The sequence below is a fragment of the Pagrus major genome, chromosome 2 (assembly GCF_040436345.1).
Source record: "Pagrus major chromosome 2, Pma_NU_1.0".
NCBI classification, from domain to species: Eukaryota; Metazoa; Chordata; class Actinopteri; order Spariformes; family Sparidae; genus Pagrus; species Pagrus major.
In genome coordinates, this window is record NC_133216.1 from 90,248 (window position 1) to 109,649 (window position 19,402).

The 19,402-nt window shown below is 44.1% G+C and overlaps 1 protein-coding gene across 2 annotated transcripts; it reads left to right on the forward strand.

The window, feature by feature from the left end:
* The first annotated feature begins 1,540 nt into the window (after positions 1-1,540).
* Positions 1,541-19,190, forward strand: arrb1 (arrestin, beta 1). 2 transcript variants are annotated; one of them, XM_073486668.1, is made up of 16 exons: positions 1,541-1,560; positions 8,426-8,456; positions 8,688-8,748; positions 8,926-8,970; positions 9,918-10,114; positions 11,919-11,978; positions 12,113-12,180; positions 12,272-12,407; positions 12,974-13,058; positions 13,162-13,234; positions 14,365-14,502; positions 15,307-15,390; positions 15,797-15,820; positions 15,989-16,059; positions 16,597-16,645; positions 18,520-19,190. In XM_073486668.1, the coding sequence occupies exons 1-16, from the start codon at positions 1,541-1,543 to the stop codon at positions 18,629-18,631; spliced, it is 1,254 nt and encodes a 417-aa protein (XP_073342769.1). In that variant the 3' UTR covers positions 18,632-19,190. The 2 variants fall into 2 exon arrangements, with proteins under 2 accessions (XP_073342769.1, XP_073342776.1); XM_073486675.1 differs by lacking the exon at positions 15,797-15,820.
* The last annotated feature ends 212 nt before the right edge of the window (positions 19,191-19,402 follow it).

Below are 19,402 nucleotides of genomic sequence, written 5' to 3' on the forward strand. Positions count from 1 at the left end.
AACCGCGTTTAACAAAATGTTGAATTAAAGTAAAAGAACAGACACAAAAAATACCTCGTTGATCCGTCTGCCTCACTCTCAGGTCCTCGTAACAGTCAGTTCATTGGTAATCAGCCTCTAAGTCTTTATAATGTGACATCTCAGTGAGTCTGTGGGTCAAACCATCCTCACGGCAGCTGACGATCCTCTGACTTCATGTTTCTGTCAGCGGGGATGAAAAAGTGTTTTAATATTGTTCAGATGTTTTTACTCTGATGAACAAACTCTTCATTTCTAATGAACTCTGGTGTCTCACCTCCGTCCTTCGTCTCGTCGTCTCTCACGTTTATTTTCTGCTTTTGTGTCGTCGTCCTCGAGGTTTAAAATCCGAAGTGACGATGAAGCTGCAGGCGGTTTCACACTGAGGTCATTAATGAGACAGGAAGCAGCTGCTGCCTCCGACCTGCAGGAGCTCATGTTGACTTTCACTGTTTTAATTACATGTTCATTTATGACACAAGTTCAATGTAAAGTGTCACATTTAATGCAAAGTTTTTCTCTCATGTTGACTCAAAGTGAAAAAATTAAATAACTGATCTGATGAAATGAATGTTTATTATTTTATTCTAACTTTACATACAAGTCGTTCTGTCTCCTGTAATAAATCACTTCTCATTTAAAAGTTACTGTGTTGCAGAGATAGTTACTAAAGTTAGCATGCTAACCAGCTAGCCCAAGCTCCTATGCTAGCGGTGTAAACACCAACAGTCCCCAGTAACGTGAGCTCCTAGTCCAGACCACTAGCTGCACAGCTAACCGAGCTAACTAGCTAATGCCACCGATAGTTAGCAGCAGTTAGCCATTATCTGGTGATATGCTGCCCCTATTTGATTGGACAAGATCTTCATTCTTACATAATGCACCTTTAATTTATTCAAATTGACTCAACATGATAGAAAATCTCTGTGACGCAGTTTCCCTTCTGAGGAGCGTCGAGCTGAGTTATAAGTTATATTTATATTATAGTCTCTGATTTATAATATATATAATAATATATATTAATCTTAATATATTTATTTAGTGGAGGGACGACGGAGGTCAGAGTCCAGCTGTCGGTGTGACGTTCATGTCACAGAAATAAAATCTGTCCTCTGGCTGTTTTCATGTTGAACACATCTTACTGCTAATGAGTCTGACAGGGGGGAGGGAGGGGGAGGGAGGGGGGAGGAGGAGCAGAGTGGTGGGCTCAGTCGTTTGTTCAGTCGGAGCTCAGATGGAGGTTTTTCCTCCCGTTGAGGAGAATCTGACGGCATGACGACGACTTCCTGCTGAGAGAGGGAGGGAGAGAGGGAGAGAGAGAGGGAGGGAGAGAGAGGGAGGAGGGAGAGAGGAGAGAGAGAGAGAGGGAGAGAGGGAGGGAAAGGGAGCGAGAGGGAGAGAGAGAGAGGGAGAGAGAGAGACATCCTCCCTTCAGTTTCCACGGTGACGGCATCCCTCCATCCTCCTCCTCCATCATCATCTCTCAGTCCGGGGCTGCTGTCGGCTCGTCGGCGTCGTCAGGATGGTGGATAAAGGAACCAGGTAAGATTTAATGTGTGTGTGTGTGTGTGTATGTGTGTGTGTGTGTGTGTGTGTGTGTGTGTGTGTGTGTGTTGTCATACAGAGAGCTTTTTGTGTTTGTGGTTCCTTCACATCGTTGAGCTGCTGTTGGTTCCTCAGAGACACAGAGAGTGTGTGTGTGTGTGTGTGCATGTGTGTGTGCGTGTGTATGCGTGTGTGTGTGTGTTCCAGCAGGAGAACCACACTGTGTTGTTGTAACGTTACATAACGTTGTCAGAACCTCCAGCAGTGTGACGTCTGTGTCAGCAGCTCTCTGCTGGTGTTCAGTTCTTTAAGGCTTTTTTTTTTAGGATTCCTGCCTTTATTTTGGTAGGACAGACAGACAGGAAACATGGGGGGGGGGGAACTCATCACGTTGTGTTTGTGTGAGTGTAAAACATCTGGAGCGTCTGAATGAGCCGAGGCGAAGCAGGAAACATGTTTTCGTTTCTGAAATCTGAATTCTCTGAAATAGTTTGAAACAATCAGTCGTTGTTCCTCTGAAGAGGAAGAGTCCAGCGGTCCACAACCAGAACTGAACATGTGGCGCCGTCCACAGCAAAACACTGAGGAGAAAGCAGCGTAGCACCTTTATTTATGCTTCCTGCCAGGTGGAGACCTCTAGTGGCCAGAGTTCTGATGTGTATTAGTTTCTGAGCCTAAACATAACGAGTCGTTTTGTGGCATAAACGTGTTTTTAGGCTTCATCCTGAATGAATCAATAGTTATATGGAAACAAAATGGAGGACCATCGACTGACGTCTGGAGCTGTGTGGCTAACGTGGCTACAAGCAGCCGAGCACAGCTGCTGTACTGATGCTAGCTGTAGCATGTAGCTGCTGTCCGGCTGATCTCAGGCCTCACTGGAGCCATTTATTATTAGTAGAATGTAACTAAGTACATTTACTCAAGTACTGTTTGTCATTAAAATGTTGAGGTACTCGAGTATTTCCATTTTCTTCTACTTCATACTTCCACTCCACTACATTTATTTGATAACTTTAGTTACTAGTTACTTTACAGATTACATTCTGCATCAGAGCCAAAGCAGAACATGTTTTAACTTGTACAGACGTAAATATATTTATTAGTTACTTCTACTCAAAAACTGCTCACATGAACAGAACTGTTCTGTAACAGTTTGTCCAAGTTGTTGTTGTTGTGCCACACAGAACATTTACAGTGTGTGTGTGCGCGCGTGCGTATGTGTGTGTGTGTGTGCATGTGTGTGCGTGTGTGCATGTGTGTGTGCGTGCGTGTGTGTTTGCAGGCTGAATGATCCGAGTGTGTGCTGTCAGAATATTAATGAGCTCAGTGAGTCGTCAGACTACAGAGCAGCTCACACTGCTGCTGCTGCTCATTCACACCAACCTCCTCCAGAAACTTCATCATTATTCAGGATGAGGACGATGAATTAATGTAACAGTTAATGTCAGAGTCTGTGAGTCCGTCCGTCCTCGAGGCCTCGAGTCCGAGACCGAGGAGAGAAACTCCAGAGACTGAAACACCAAGAGACGACCAGCAGAGGCAGAGTGTCTCTTCAGGACAGGACGAGACGGACACGCACGCACGCACGCACGCACGCACGCACGCACGCACGCACGCACTCACTCGCTCACTCACTCACTCGCTCACTCACTCAGACAACACAGACAGGTTGGCCCTTGAGTCGGAGCAGGTGAGCAGAACTGTGGGTGGTTCTGGTTCCTTCTACCTGCTCCAGAGGAAGTGACGGCTCCGTGTCGAGCAGGTTCACTCACTGGTTGTTTAGTTTTATGAATGTCAGATGTCATCAGAGATAAACCAGCGTGAGAACTGGATCCGTTGGAAGTGTTCTGGTTCTGTTAGTTTCTGTGTTTCCATCTAACGCCCAGAATACGACCGGACCAGATGCAACTGGACTAATAACAAAAGCAGTGAGACGTTCTTCTTCTGTAGTTTTAATTTTTACCAAATTTAGTTCAAAATGAATTTAGCACGTTGTTGTTTCTCTCCATTGAAGTCCGGCTGTGGGACCGGCTGTCTGTAACACCGAGGGGTCCAAACTGACCGTCAGTCCTTCTGTATCGTCCTCAACTGGATGAGTTTCAGTTTCAAGAACTGAGGCGAGTCCAGCTGCCCGCGATCCAGCACCGGATGACTCCACCAACATCTCAGAGCAGATCGGGCTGTATTTGTTCAGCAGCAGGGTTTTAACGTGCTTCCTATAAACACCTCTGATCATAACTCCGTCCTTTGTTCCAGAACCACGTGAACGTTCCCTCGGTCCGGACGATCCAACAAAGTGCTGACAGGTTTTATTCAGGCCGGATCTCCATCACTTTGATTCCTCGTGTTTGGGCCACTGCAGGTCTGTGCGGCTCAGATGAGCTTTAGCTGAGCTTCTTCCCTTGTTGCTACAGGGTTAGCATACGGTTAGCATACGGTTAGCATGCCCTGCGTGTGATTCATGATGGCGTCAGGTCTCTCTGTGCGGTTCTGATCCTGTCACTTGGACCGGAGGCCGGTGAAGCAGCAGCCTCGCGTTTAAAACAGAAACTTCTCCAGTTGATTTCTAACAGTAACAGTTATTTTTCCTTTTACAAGTTTTCTCATATTTCATGTTTAAATATGCAAATGAGGCCTTCTATTGAAATATGTGCAGAAATCTGAACTAAAACAAAAACCTACGTTTTCTTTCCACCAGTCTGAGAGGAGACGTGCTTCAGAAGAAACACTGATCAAAGTCACCTAACTAAAGAAATAAGAGTTGGCAGCAGTGACGAGCTTCACCCCACCGAGCAGAAACATCTAGTCGACGTCCAGCGGAGCAGGAATCAAAGTTTGAAAGTTGAAGTTGAAAAGACGTCTTAAATTAGATGTAAAGACTTTCAGTTGAACCCTGTCAGGACGTCACTTGGACATCAACAGTGGACGTTGATAAGACGTCTAAAAACTTTGATTCTGTCTCCACTGGACGTCTTTCGGAGACGTGTTTGCTCAGTGGGAAGAGTTTGAAGTGATTCAGGTTCAGTTCGTGTTTCTCCTCCTCGTCCAGCTGTCCACTGTGAAGAGACATCAGTCAAGAGACCTGTCTGTCTCTCAGCCTGTCCATCAGTCTGTCTCTCAGCCTGTCCACCAGTCTGTCCATCAGTCTGTCTCTCAGCCTGTCCATCAGTCTGTCTGTCAGCCTGTCCATCAGTCTGTCCATCAGTCTGTCTCTCAGTCTGTCTCTCAGTCTGTCCATCAGTCTGTCTCTCAGCCTGTCCACCAGTCTGTCCATCAGTCTGTCTGGTTGTAATGAGATGAATCGGAGTGATGATCTCGGTCCGTGTTTCGTTCATAGCTTCATGTTGTGTGGACGCAGCCTGAGGACACGAAGCCTCACAGGAAACAACCCAAAGACGCCCAGTTTGACTCAGAAACAATGAATCCCGTCCTGTGAGGAGTGACGGCTGTTTCCAACAACAGTTCTCGGATATGAAACATTGAACAGCTTCTATTCTGGTAGAAACGAGAAGAAACCTGCTTTAACTTCTCTGTCCAGTCTCAGGTGTGACGTTATGATGTCATGGCGTTCAGGTGTCAGTGTGAGGCTCTTTGCTGTAGTTTCAGTGTCGGGGGAGTCTTCAGGCTGTGAGCTGACACAGCAATCAGGTATTGATCAGTCAGTTAGTGTTTCCCCTGTGTCAGAGCGTCCTGATCGATCTGCAGCAACACAATCAACACAATCACATCTACTGACAGCAGAGGGTTCAGAAGGTTCAGCTTCACGGTAACATTCAGACAAGTGGCCCTAACAACTCTGTGAGGACACTCCCACATCCTGTAAGGACACTCCCACACTATGTGAGGACACTCCCACATCCTGTAAGGACACTCCCACACTATGTGAGGACACTCCCACATCCTGTAAGGACACTCCCACACTATGTGAGGACACTCCCACATCCTGTAAGGACACTCCCACACTATGTGAGGACACTCCCACATCCTGTAAGGACACTCCCACATCCTGTGTGAGGACACTCCCACATGAGGTAAAATGTCTTCAACAAACTGAAACAACAACAAGTTCAGTGTCGTAGTCAACACCAGCCACCACTACGACACAGAACTCAGATAATCCACTACCGTCCTGCAACATTACACAACCATGACACGTTGACCATTCAAGTTAATACAAAACACATGAATTTTCTATGACGTCAGGATTTAGACCGACCCCTCAGCAACCCGCGCTGTGACTGACTTCCTGCGTCCCTGGGTGGGACTTGTCCCACTGGTAAAGTCAGTCCAACGCCCATGATGATTGTTATAAGATGCAGTGACACAGAGCTGCACCTGACAGCAGCATGTTGCCGCCAGGACGAGTTCATCGTGAGAACAGGATGTGATCATGAAGTACAAACATGGTGCTGAGTAATTCTGTTAGTCTTTGCTGTCAAATATGACGAGTTCATCTTATAACGGCAGAAAACGCCCAAAATACAAAACAATAATAATCTACTTTAAAGTAAACTCCATGTTTTAAAGAAAAGATGCAACAAGATTCATAATAAGAGAAATGATTTTACAATAACATGTTTTTATTACATTTAAACTCTGAACTGCTCTCTCTGCTCATCTAGCATTAGCATTAGCATTAGCATTAGCAGTGTGTGTTCATGTTGAGGGAAGAAGCTGATGATATTTCTTCAGTTAACATTTAGAAGAAGAAGTTTGACGGACACGAAACATGAGCGACTGAAAGTGACGTTAACATTCAGCTTCATGCAGTTCAGCTTCACGAAGTTCAGCTTCACGAAGTTCAGCTTCACGAAGTTCAGCTTCACGAAGTTCAGCTTCACGTAATAGAAGATCTGACGTTTTTGAGCACTGAAGCATCTGAAATGTTTGAAATGCACATTTTACGGGAGCCATGTGTGTTTTTGTGGTCGTGCTGTGTTGAGACGAACTGACATGATTTCTCTGTGACTCGCTGAGCTGCTCACATCCTGAATGAATCTTTAATCATGTTTACACTCAGTTTATCTTCATGTTGTTGAATCTAAAGTGCTCCGACAGTGAAGCTCTCAGGTCTCCTCGCTGATGACAGGGCGTCGCTCTGTTTGTGTCTTTACAACAATCAGCGCTTTAATTTGTTATTTCTGACGGTTCTGATGGTTCTGCTGGTTCTGATGGTTCTGATGGTTCTGACGGTTCTGATGGTTCTGACGGTTCTGATGGTTCTGACGGTTCTGATGGTTCTGATGGTTCTGATGGTTCTGATGGTTCTGATGGTTCTGATGGTTCTGACGGTTCTGATGGTTCTGATGGTTCTGATGGTTCTGCTGGTTCTGATGGTTCTGACGGTTCTGATGGTTCTGACGGTTCTGATGGTTCTGATGGTTCTGACGGTTCTGATGGTTCTGATGGTTCTGATGGTTCTGACGGTTCTGATGGTTCTGATGGTTCTGATGGTTCTGCTGGTTCTGATGGTTCTGACGGTTCTGATGGTTCTGACGGTTCTGATGGTTCTGATGGTTCTGACGGTTCTGATGGTTCTGATGGTTCTGCTGAATGACCTCAGTTTGTTTTCACAGGACTCAGCAGCGTGAACCTTTATCAGTCTGCAGTGTTGCAAAATTGACTTTTACATTTATTAACAGCCTTTTATTGTGTTTAAATATGATGATACAATATATAAATATGAGGTCATCATTTAAAAGACAGCTCTCAAACAAAAGGAAATATTCTGCTTTAAATGCCACAATTCAGTTTCCATTTAAAGACACAATAATACAAACAGCTGGAAGATGATGACAGCTCTGTCAACAGCTTCATTAAACATTTAAACTGCACAATTCTTCTTTCATTTGACTTTTTTTTAAACTTGTGCGACCAAAAGTTTTTAAATGTCAACTAATGAACTGATTATTTTCTTTATCAATTTATTAAATGTGAGGAAACAATAAAAACTTCCATCTCAGTTCCTCAGAGTCAAACATGACGGCTTCATAAAGAGCTGCAGTGAACTGAGACAAGTCTTAAAGTGACTGAATCGTCTCTGGACTCTGGTGGAGCTGATGCGTGATGTGAGATCACAGAGCTGCTTCGTGTTTGCTCTAATTGCACTAATTGCAGAGATGATGTCCAGCAGGTAATCGCCTGCTGAACGAGCTCCCAGGAGCCCCGGCGGTTTCCGGTAAAACAGCGTCCTGATGCTGCTGATTGATGAAGATCCATTCAGGAGGAAGCTGAAAGCTAATGGAGCCGCAGCAGCTAATTTATGACAACATTAACACAGAGAGGAAGAGGAGGGGGGATCATGTCAGACAGCATCAGACAGACGCTCAGAGACAGGAAGCTGCTGATGAGGAGGGTGGTGATGGAGATGATGGTGATGGAGATGATAGTAGTAATGACTGACAGCAGGACTCCCCTCATAAATGTAGTGGAGTGGACGTATGAAGTAGCAGAAAGTGGAAATACTTAAGTAAAGACAAGTAACTCAAAACTGTACTTAACTAAAGTACTTGAGTAAAAGTACTGCTTTTGATACTTCAGTACATTTAATATCAGTATCAAGTATTTTTTTTTGAAAATTAGGACATTTTTTAAAAGTTGTTTGCTTCTGAACTGAGCCGCTGCTGCTCCGTTAACCTCAAACACCTCCCAGCCAATCAGAAATGAGGATTTTTTTGGTCTGGACGCACAATATTATAATTATAACAACAATTAAAATAAACACAAAATAAAACATGACATAATAACGAAGAAGCAGCAAGACACTCCTGGAAAGTGGAAACAGGAAACTGGTGGACAGAAACGAGGAGGAAAAGTGAAGCAGCGTGACTCACCTGCTTTTCTCTCCGTCTGTTTTCAGAGTGTTTAAGAAAGCCAGTCCCAATGGAAAGGTGAGTCCTCGTCTTCTTCCTCACGTTCATGTTTCATCTGCTCTGAACCTGAAGGGCAGTTATCTCCTTGACACCCGAAAACAGATGTGAAAAAGGCAAATTTTACATCATACATCACATTTTGTAAGGACCAACACTTGAAAAACATTGTTAACAAAGACAAAATGTCTTTAAAATCTGAACAGACTGGTTGATTTGGCTGATTCTGATTGGCTGCTGTTCCTCCCTCAGCTCACTGTCTATCTGGGGAAGAGAGACTTTGTGGACCACGTGGACCTGGTGGAGCCTGTCGGTGAGATCAGTTTTACTATTGCTGATTATTAACATTAATTATTATTAATTATCGGCTCCTCATCAATTCTTTCTCTCTTTGATTTGGATGATACCTGAAAGAAAAGCTAATGAAAATTAGATGAAAGTTCTGATCTCTTCTGGATCTTTATGGACTTTGTGTTTTTTCTTCCTGCAGACGGCGTCGTCCTGATCGACCCGGAGTACCTGAAGGAGAGGAAAGGTGAGAAATCGGCAAAAGAACAACAGATGGTTCAGTATCCTCACTGTCATACGTCAACGCAACCATAAACTTTAACATTTCCTATATAATTGAATTTTACAGAAACCGGCAGATATTATCCTGTTTTCTTATTTTTGCTCTAAATACAACTTTCAACGCAGCAGACAGATGCTTCAACTGGCAAACATATTTTAACTTTTTGTTTGTATAAAAATATCCAGATTTAAGCATAAACAGCATGAAAAATACTGGAATCAGCCTTTAAAATACCCACCGTGTGTGCATCCAAAAACACAATTTAATTTTTCATTGTTACGCTGATGACACCCAGATCTATCTTCCTCCACAGCATAGTATTTACAACAAACCCATTGACTGTAAAATAACTGTGAAGATGTCTCAAACGGCTTTCAGCAGCGTAGACATCTGAGAAAGAGTTGTAACAGTATGAGACTGTATCTGTTTGATACGGAAGCCCTGAGGGACAACTTTACAAATGTTTTTCTCTCCTGTGGTGGAAAAAAGTTTTGATCGGGATTAACTTTATATGTTCTTTAATTTTTTTCAATCTATGAAAACATTTCATGCAAAAGAATTTCAGGAGAAAAAAAAAAGTTTTATATGTGAAACTGAGTGGTTATATAATTATTATAAGTCCAGCGACAGCAAACAAGAGTCAAGAATAGAAAAAACATCCCCTCGTTCTCCACCTTCACTATGATGTGGAGTTCCTCAGGGAGGCGTCCTGGAGCCACTTCTTTCTATTCAACCTGCCATAGATTTAAAGGAGATCAGTTTAACTTTTGTGTGTCCAGTACAGAGAAAGGATGTGTTTAGCCTAGCTTAGCACAAAGACTGGAAATGATTGACACCGTTAGCCTCCCAATTAAAATGTTTCTAGAAGTTATTTTCTCAGGATGCGATGTGTGTGTTTTCTGTCCCCTCAGTGTTTGTGACTCTGACCTGTGCGTTCCGTTATGGTCGAGAGGATTTGGACGTCCTTGGGTTGACGTTTCGTAAAGACTTGTTCGTGGCGAACATCCAGGCGTTTCCTCCGCTGCCCGAAGAGAAGAAGAGTCTGACTCGTCTTCAGGAGCGGCTGATCAAAAAACTGGGAGAACACGCCCACCCGTTCACCTTCGAGGTACTGAGCCTGACAGACACGATCAGTGACCAGGGTGTGTTTTATCAATCATTCATTGATTAATCATCGTTTATCAGCTGGATGAAGAAGCAGTTGTTGCCCTGAATACGTCCTGTCAGGCAGGATTTCCTGTCTGGTCGGTTTCAGATTTCTGATTGAAGGTTAGAAATGGTTTGACAGATTTTGATTGGTGGAGCTCGTTGGGATCAGAGCCTGATTAGGGAGAAGTTTGGAAGACAAATTATTGTATTGATTTTATTGATTGTATCTGAACTTTAATGCTTCATGAAGAAAAGGCTACTGATCAAATTTACAAACTTCTTATGTGATGTTTTTATTTTCATTTTTTAAATTTTAAATCACAAATTCTTGCAAATAATTACAGTTGGATGTCGGGCTGCATCTAAAGATTATTTTCGTTGTTGATGAATCTGTTGATTATTTTCTGGATTCATTGATCAGTTGTCTTTAAAGTGTCGATCAGTGTTTGTTCCTCAAATGTCTTGAAGATATTCAGTTTGCTGTCACAGAGGAGAAAGAATATTCACATTTAACAAGCTGACAGCAGAGAATGAAGACTGTTTTTCTTTTAAAATGAAATAAAATTGATTAATTAATTTTCAAAATAATTTAAAAGTTAAATAACTAAATTTGTTTACAGACAAAAACACGTGGGTTCGTTCAGTGTCAGTGCAGTGAGCTGTTGATGAATTTATTATCTTCATATTTGGAGATAATGATTTAGTTAACTCTCTGTTATCCGGAGGTCAGTATTATTCGTGCTTGTAAATCTGAAAAGTTGCAGGTCGTAAATACATCGATTCACATCTTCCTTCAGAACAGGCAGCATGTCACGTGTCACTACATGTACTGTACGTCTCCTGAACCCCCTCTCTCACCTGGGTTTATCAGATTAACTAAAAACAGCTGATAACAACTTAAATTTGTCATGATGGGGCTTCTGTACTTCCTGTTTTTCCTCTCAGCCTGAAGACAAACAGGAACAGGTGGCCGTTAATGAAACACTTCTGTTTCTCTTTAACGAATGATTCAATTAGCACAAACTTCAGGCGGTATCGTCAGACGTCAATCACCAGCGCTGCTGTAAAATGTCATGTCAGTTCTACCCCCAGGGGGCGCAACAGTCACAACGTAACATGATACTCCTGCACTTCTGTTGCCTTTAAGAAGATGAAACTTGGTGCACAACAACATAAAGTGTGGTAATAACAGCGCCATCTTGTGGCTGTTAAAAAATGCCACCATATCTCTTTTATGCACGATACAATCTGCACCAAGTTCAGGTCGCACCATCAGACATCCATCACCAACGCTGCTGTGAAAAGTGTTGTAATTCAGCTCTAGGTGGTGTTACAGTACAAATCACATTTGTCTGGTCTAATTTTAACTTTGTAATTTATATTGATTATATTTTTGACTTAATAAGCTAAATCTACAAAGTAGCTGAAGGCATCTGATACATGTAGTGGAGTAAGTACATGAGTACTGAACTTAAATGTACTCAGTTACTTTGTTCCACAAGTGTGAAAAAACAGTGAGTGATTTGATGTAATGCGGTTATGTTTGACAGCATTACGAATCAACAAGATGAATAAATGTGGTTTTAATCCCTGGTTTAGTTCCTGAAACTCTTGAAGAGGTGAAGTAGAGATGAAATAAGAGACGACACAGTGGGACTGTGATGAGGACGGATACGTTGTGATCATGAAACGTGTCTAAATGAATATCAGCAGCTGTCATTTGGTATCTTTTTGAGATATTTTGATCCTTGCTGTGTTCTCAGATTCCTCTGAACCTGCCGTGCTCCGTCACCCTGCAGCCGGGCCCCGAGGACACCGGGAAGGTAAAGAACTCAGGTTTTACTTTTCTCAGCTGCAGGTGGGTCAAATGTCTTCCTCCTGTGCACCAGGTGTCTCCATCTCAGCTGACAAAGGATTTAAATAAAGACATGATTTTCCTGCTGTTGTGCGTCTTCAGGCCTGCGGAGTCGACTTCGAGGTGAAAGCCTTCTGTGCAGAAAATGTTGAAGAGAAGATTCACAAAAGGTAAAAGTGAGTCCGGGGACAGAATGAGGACATGATCTGTGGCTGAAACCACTCGTTCATTAGCAGAGACAGAGTTGTGTTGTTGTTGCAGGAACTCGGTGCGTCTGGTGATCAGGAAGGTGCAGTATGCTCCGGAGAAGCCGGGTCCTCAGCCGACGGCAGAGACCACCAGACAGTTCCTGATGTCGGACAAACCTCTGCACCTGGAAGCCTCTCTGGACAAAGAGGTGACCAACCAGCTCACACCTGAACTGTTCACACACACAATACAAAGTTCTGTACAGGAAGGATCCGTTCAGACGAGTCATCGTGCTGTTTAGTTTTTAAAAGCTGAACTACAAAGGCTCAGCAAACGACGGTTTTTAGGGAGTGAAATATCACTTTTAAAACATTAATTAGGATCATTGCATCATCTGGTGTTTAAAAACAGCAGCAGAGTGACGATTCTGTCGTCAGTAAACTGTCTTGTGTTAACAGTAACCGCTTGAATCAGGATCTGTGGACATTCAGACAGCAGCAGCAGCTCTTCTGTCAGTCTGTGACTTCAGCAGGATCAGTTTAGATATCTGACAGCTTCAGCTCAGAAAAACGGAAATTCAGTCAATATGTTCTCATCCCACACCTTCAAAAACAACCAGAAACACCTCCAAACAGCTCGTTCAGCGTCTCCAGAAGCCCCGAACAAATCTGACGTTTCTTCCAGTCAACATCAAGACTAAACTTTGATTAAACTCCTGATCTGATCATTTAACACAAAGATGAAGATAAAAACTCTCTGACCTGTGTGCCTCAGATTTATTATCACGGGGAGCCGATCAGCGTCAACGTCCACGTCACCAACAACACCAACAAGACGGTGAAGAAGATGAAGATCTCAGGTGAGTCCCACACCTGTGTGTGTTCCTCACGCTGTGCGTGTTCCTCACGATGTGCGTGTTCCTCACGATGTGCGTGTCCCTCACGATGTGTGTGTTTCTGCAGTGCGACAGTACGCAGACATCTGCCTGTTCAACACGGCTCAGTACAAATGTCCCGTCGCCACCGAGGAGTCAGAGTGAGTTCACTTCTCACCACACTGAGCACTTAAAGACTTTAAGCAGTAAAACAACACATCATTCATACTTTACCAACGACCATATAGTGGATTTCTTTTATCTAAAGAGTTTAGTGATGTTAACGACACCAATGAGCTGAAAGAACCACACCTGAGCACCACTCACTTCAGAGGAGGATGTTATGAAGACCATTTCTGCCAGTTATAGAAGAAAAGTTTATGTTGATGAAGGTTCTCAGTCATCCAGGTCCTGGTACCTCTAAGTTCTGTATCATAGTCAACTGGACTTGTTTCAGTTTGTTGAAGACGTTTCAACTCTCATCTAAGAGGCTTCTTCACTTCTAACTAACTCCTCCAGGAGTTGCAGGCTTTTAAACTCTGTATGGGAGTGTCCCTACAGAGTGTAGGAGTGTCCTTACAGAGTGTAGGAGTGTCCTTACATAGTGTAGGATGTCCTTACAGAGTGTGAGAGTGTCCTTACATAGTGTGGGAGTGTCCTTACAGAGTGTGGGATTGTCCTTACAGAGTGTGAGAGTGTCCTTACAGAGTGTGGGAGTGTCCTTACAGAGTGTGGAAGTGTCCTTACAGACAGGTCTTAGGGTCACTTGTGGGTCGTTGACCCAAACAACCTTCATGTGGGTTGCTAAGGCCAGGTGAGCCCAGGTGTGAATAGTTGCTAAGTTAAGCTCTCCAGAGAAGACAGATGGTTTGAAAGAGGAGTAAATGAATCCCTCTATGTCAAACTGGAACGACCGTCTCTGAACAGAGGAGGTGGCCTAAGACATCACTGATCACCCACCTACAATACAGTACTGAGTTCTCTCCCCAGACAGATTAACAACCATTCACACCTGGGCTCACCTGGCCTTAGCAACCCACATGAAGGCCAGATGGGTCAACGACCCACAAGTGGTCCTAAGGACTCTGTAAGGACACTCCCACACAGAGTTTAAAGCCTACAGCTCCTCCAGTTAGTGACAACTGAAGAAGCCTCTTGGATGAGACGTGAAACACGTCCAGTTGCCTACAACATGATGCACTACGATAAAGAGTCGTAATTATTAGATACATTTTGACTTTTTATTTCTCTTTATTATTTCATCAAGTTTCATCTTGTTTTCTGTCCTCAGTGACGTCGTTGCTCCCAGTTCGACTTTCTGTAAAGTTTTCACTCTCACTCCGTTTCTGGCCAACAACCGAGAGAAACGAGGCCTCGCGCTGGACGGAAAACTGAAGCACGAGGACACAAACCTGGCCTCCAGCACACTGTGAGTGCAACCCACATTATTAATATTATCAGCTCACTCTCAGGATCCAGGCTCATAAAATATGTACGATGAACAATGTTGAACATGCAAACTCACCAAACAGTAGAAAATCTCTTCAGCTCTACTTGAACTTTCCGCCTCCTCCTGGTGGTTTTGAGGGACAGGATGTAAAGTTCATCGTCCGTGTCCATGACGGTGGACGCAGACTGTCCTCAGCTCTGTGACTCCAGCAGGGTGAAACATGAACTGTGTGCATATTTGTACCTGTTCTGGAGTGAATTTGGTTCTTTTAGGTGCAAATAAAGACAAAAAGCACCAGAAGCTTCAGTCTGGAGAAAAACTTTACTTGAACTATTTACAGACTCAAAAAAACAAAAACAGCCTCATTTGGTAACTCTTCATATTAAAGAGAGAGAAAAGAGAATTTATATAAATCTCTTATAATTGTTTATAACATTACAAACACAACGATTCATCAACACATGTATTAACCTCACAGTATCATCTATGAACAACGTAGGGAGAGTGTTAGTTAATGATTTAAAATAGAACGATCAGTGTGTGTGTGTGTAGAAGAAGAAACTCATCAGGTTTTAATAACGTCAAACTGTTGTCTCGTCTCGTGAATCTGATGAACTAACAGTCGAGTTTGATCAGCAGCGTTCGATTGATTTAAACTTTATTGTTTTTAGTTACTGAGACAAAGAGACGCAGTTCAGCAGACCGAAGGTTCAGGTCCGAGAGGAGACGTCTGCTGGACATTGGAGGAAGTGTCTGTCTGCTGATTGGTCTGATTGTTTTCAGGTTAAGAGAAGGAGCCAATAAGGAGATCCTCGGCATCATCGTGTCCTACAAAGTCAAAGTGAAGCTGGTGGTGTCCCGAGGCGGGTCAGTGTCAACGATCAGCTGTGAGGAGCTTTAAAGGCCGACTGAAACGTGACTAACGGTCTCATGGAGGACTTAGCTTCAGTGTCTCTGGTTTCTGTCCGTCCCTCCGTCACTGCACACTTTGTCTCATAATCATAAAGTTTCCATCTGATGAAGTACGAGCACATTTTAAAAACCGTTTCTCTTCTTGCTTCCTGTCTGAAGATGAATCTGTGTGATTCACGCTGTGACATTTGGACGCTCTGATTATAAATCTCCTCGTCAGACGGCGCTAACGGACTCATGTGGCACAGGAGTCGGCCTTTAACAGCTCTGTTAACACTGTGACAGTTAATGAGCACATCAATAGAAACAAGTGGAAACGCTGCTGCGTGAACTGAAGCTGTTAAATGTTTATTGATTTCAGGCTCCTGGGAGATCTGGCGGCGAGGTAACCTTTCACGTGATGTCACATCACAGACACACACATTCAAACACACACGGAGATTTACAAAGGTCACCCGAACGCCTCACTGAGCTCATGTTCACACTGATAGATGTCTTAATGAAGCTGCGGTGGATTATTGGTGCTTTTATAACCTGGTCATTTGTTTTCCAGCGACGTCTCTGTTGAGCTGCCGTTCACATTAATGCACCCGAAGCCGTTGGAAGAATTCTTCTTCAGAGACGGTGAGTCACCTGAAGTCACCTGAAGTCACCTGTCCATCTGCTGCACGTTTAAAACATCAGATGTCTCCACACAGCTGGTCTGCTGTGATCACAGAGATCACAACCTGACTTATAAACTTATTTAAGGCCTTTACATACCGACTCCACAACTTTCAACAGGTTCAGGTTTTATTTTTTTAATTTTTCACATCCGTCAAACATGTTCGGAGGTTTGTTTCTTGACCAATACCTGCAGATCCAGGTGAAACTCGCTCGTTCACTCACTTAATAAAGGCTGTAAACATCATCTCCTCGGATCAGAGTGTGATCACAGCAGACCAGCTGTTTGGAGATCTGATGTTTCGTTGGTTGTTTTTCTGTTTTAAAACTAAACTAAATTCTGTCTTTGTTAACACAACGTGCACCATGGCTAATGTGGCAGAGTGCTGCAGACTGTCCTGTCTGAGCCCTAAACTGACATCTACAGACTGACAGGGACCAGAAACACGTTTCTCTCTGTGGTGTTTTCAGTGTCTAACATCTCGCTCTCTGCTGCAGCTCCAGATGAAGCTCAGATCGACACAAACCTGATCCAGTTTGACACAAAGTAAGCAGCCGTCTCTCTCCCTGTCTGTCTGCCTGTCTGTCTGCCTGCCTGCCTGCCTGCCTGCCTGTCTGTCTGTCTGTCTGTCTGTCTGTCTGTCTGTCTGTCTGTCCGCCTGTCTGTCTGTCTGTCTGTCCGCCTGTCTGCCTGTCTGTCTGTCTGTCTGCCTGCCTGCCTGCCTGCCTGTCTGTCTGTCTGTCTGCCTGCCTGCCTGCCTGCCTGTCTGTCTGTCTGTCTGTCTGTCTGTCTGTCTGTCTGTCTGTCTGTCTGCCTGCCTGCCTGCCTGCCTGCCTGCCTGCCTGTCTGCCTGTCTGTCTGTCTGTCTGTCTGTCTGTCTGTCTGTCTGTCTGTCTGTCTGCCTGCCTGCCTGTCTGTCTGTCTGTCCTCCTCTGTGATCTGATTGGCTCTTCTCTGGTTTACGGCCTCGTCAATAACCCTGACAGCAGAGAGGGTTTCCTCTCCGCCTGCTGAAGCATTAGCTGTGATGGACTCGTCTCCGGAGTCTCAGCCTTAATGCGTCTTAATGCTCGCTGCTGTGAGCTGCAGCAGGAAATGGGCTGTAAACTGGAAACTCATCCTGCTGTCAGCAGAGGCTCAGAAAACGAGTCCTGTGAGCCGACGAGAGGCAACTCTGCATTTTACTGCTCGTTAGTTCACACTCACATAACCACAAACAACAAATAAGAATTTATTGACCTGCAGCAGAGATGAAATACTTGTGAGGAGGTACGTTCAGTGTTGGTTCGATATGAACAGACGGACACTTCATTGTTTCAGTTCATCCTTTATGGATCTTTGTCTCTGCTGAGACAGTTGCCCTCAGCCGCCAGGCTTGATGCTAAGCTGATCGCTGTACAGACATGAAACTGATATCCATCTGTTCATCTGACTCTGGTGGAGGAAATCTAATTCAGGAACGTGATTCCTCTCGTGGCTCAACACATCGCTTTCACTTGTCTTTGTCCTCTTTGTCTCTAAACCTTTTACTGTTTCCTGCCGTCATCGCAAATCTGGACTTTTTTATGTTTCTTTGACCCAGTTCAGACCTGCTGTTAAATCCGTCCTGAGTGACCACTTGGGATCTGATGTCACTTCCTGCTCTATATGAAACTAACCCATCCATCACTGGGACAAACAGACTCCATGTTTCTACTCAAAGACAGAAAGAAGTTCATGTAGAACATTTGCTGAATTCACAAGAAGGAACAAATAAGTCAGAATCAGTCAGAGACAGAGTTTCACACAGTTTATAAAGTGTCTCCAACTCAACAACTCACTAAACTGACACATTTGTTAAGGGAGTCTGGGGACAAAGAAGTCGCCTATACTGGTTACTGTTTAGTGTATCTGTAAAATGTTTCTTCTTTCATAAAGAGTGTAAATGGTGAAATCAGTGTAAACAGTGTGTTCAAACAGCTGCTAAATGTTGGCAGGTCAGACTTTAGCACTTTAGACACAGAAGCAGACAGGCTGGTGCAGCCATGCTGCCACAAACTGACACTTTTTACAAGGAAACACACAACTTACTGTTTTCATTTAATGCTGAATTTACAAAAAGGAGACAATGATTCAGAGTCTGTCAGAGACAGAGTTTCACTACGTTATAAAGTTTGTTTTAACTCAACAACTCTTAAAATCACTACATTTGTTAAGGGAGTCTGGTGATGTTGTGTTATTATATCCATCCTGCCTGTTGTTTTGGCTTCTTCTTGTTTCACAGAGGATTCAGTTGAGTCGGCGGCCCTTCAAGTGTCTCATTCACACCTGTAATTAGAGCTGTCCAGGTGTGACCTGATCACTCAGGACGGATCTGAACCGGGTCTTTGATAGTTTTGTCATGAATCAACACTCTTAACCCTCTCCTTCCTCTCCCTCAGCGATGATGACATCATCTTCGAGGACTTTGCCCGTCAGCGGCTGATCGGGGCGAAGGACGACAAGGATGAAGACGAGGAGCCGGTGGACTCTCCAAAACTCAACGACAGATAAAGGCGCCGAGCGTCACCGCTGCCACTGCTGCTGTTGTTGTTTCGCTGCTGTTTGTAGTGTGGAGCTAACGGAGGTCACCTTTAGGTCAAACCACAGTCTGGACACCCTTTAAACACTCGGCGGTGCCGTGTTTGTGTTCTCGTTAATGTTCGTCCTCTCTGCGTCCTGCCGGGTGTAAAAAGCTAGAATACCGCAGCGTAGACGTCAGTTGTGTTTTCAGACGGAGCAGCTCTCCCCTCCTTCGTCGGCCGGCCGGAGACTCGAACCGGCGACTGCGGCATCGTAACGACGGCTGGTAGCATGCCTCTAATGTCACTTTGTTCTATGTGTTTCCACTAGGGACCGAACAGGAGTAACGTTGTGTTGAGATTAGTTTCGATGTGTCGTATCAGAGGGTCTTCATTAACAACAACTACACTGCCAACTTTGGTTGATCTGGAACAGTTCACCAGCTGATGTTCACAGTCAGTGTGTGCAGACGAAGCTGCAGAGCGTGAAGAAACACCAGAAGAAGAGTCGACCCGCCGAGAGGACCTGAAACTGTCAGAGACAGCCACCAATCAGCTAAGAGGAACTGGTGGCCTCGTTTGCATGAAATATATCAATACTTTATATGATTAATTAATGTCATGAATAATCAACCCTTAGAGAGGAGGGCCCTAATGTTAAAGGAGCATACGAGTGTTTGTTATTGATCATTTTCTCAATCATCATCAGTATTTAGATCGTTGCAGTCAGCTGCTGGTCTCTCTTCAGTCAACACATCAGAGA

What these genes read in the sequence shown, in the direction of transcription:
- arrb1 (XM_073486668.1), top strand. Translation starts at nt 1,541, where the DNA reads ATGGTGGATAAAGGAACCAG. An exon ending in CCCACCCGTTCACCTTCGAG is followed by an intron (nt 10,115 to 11,918) that starts GTACTGAGCCTG and finishes CTGTGTTCTCAG; the next exon opens with ATTCCTCTGAACCTGCCGTG. An exon ending in CTGGTGGTGTCCCGAGGCGG is followed by an intron (nt 15,391 to 15,796) that starts GTCAGTGTCAAC and finishes TATTGATTTCAG; the next exon opens with GCTCCTGGGAGATCTGGCGG.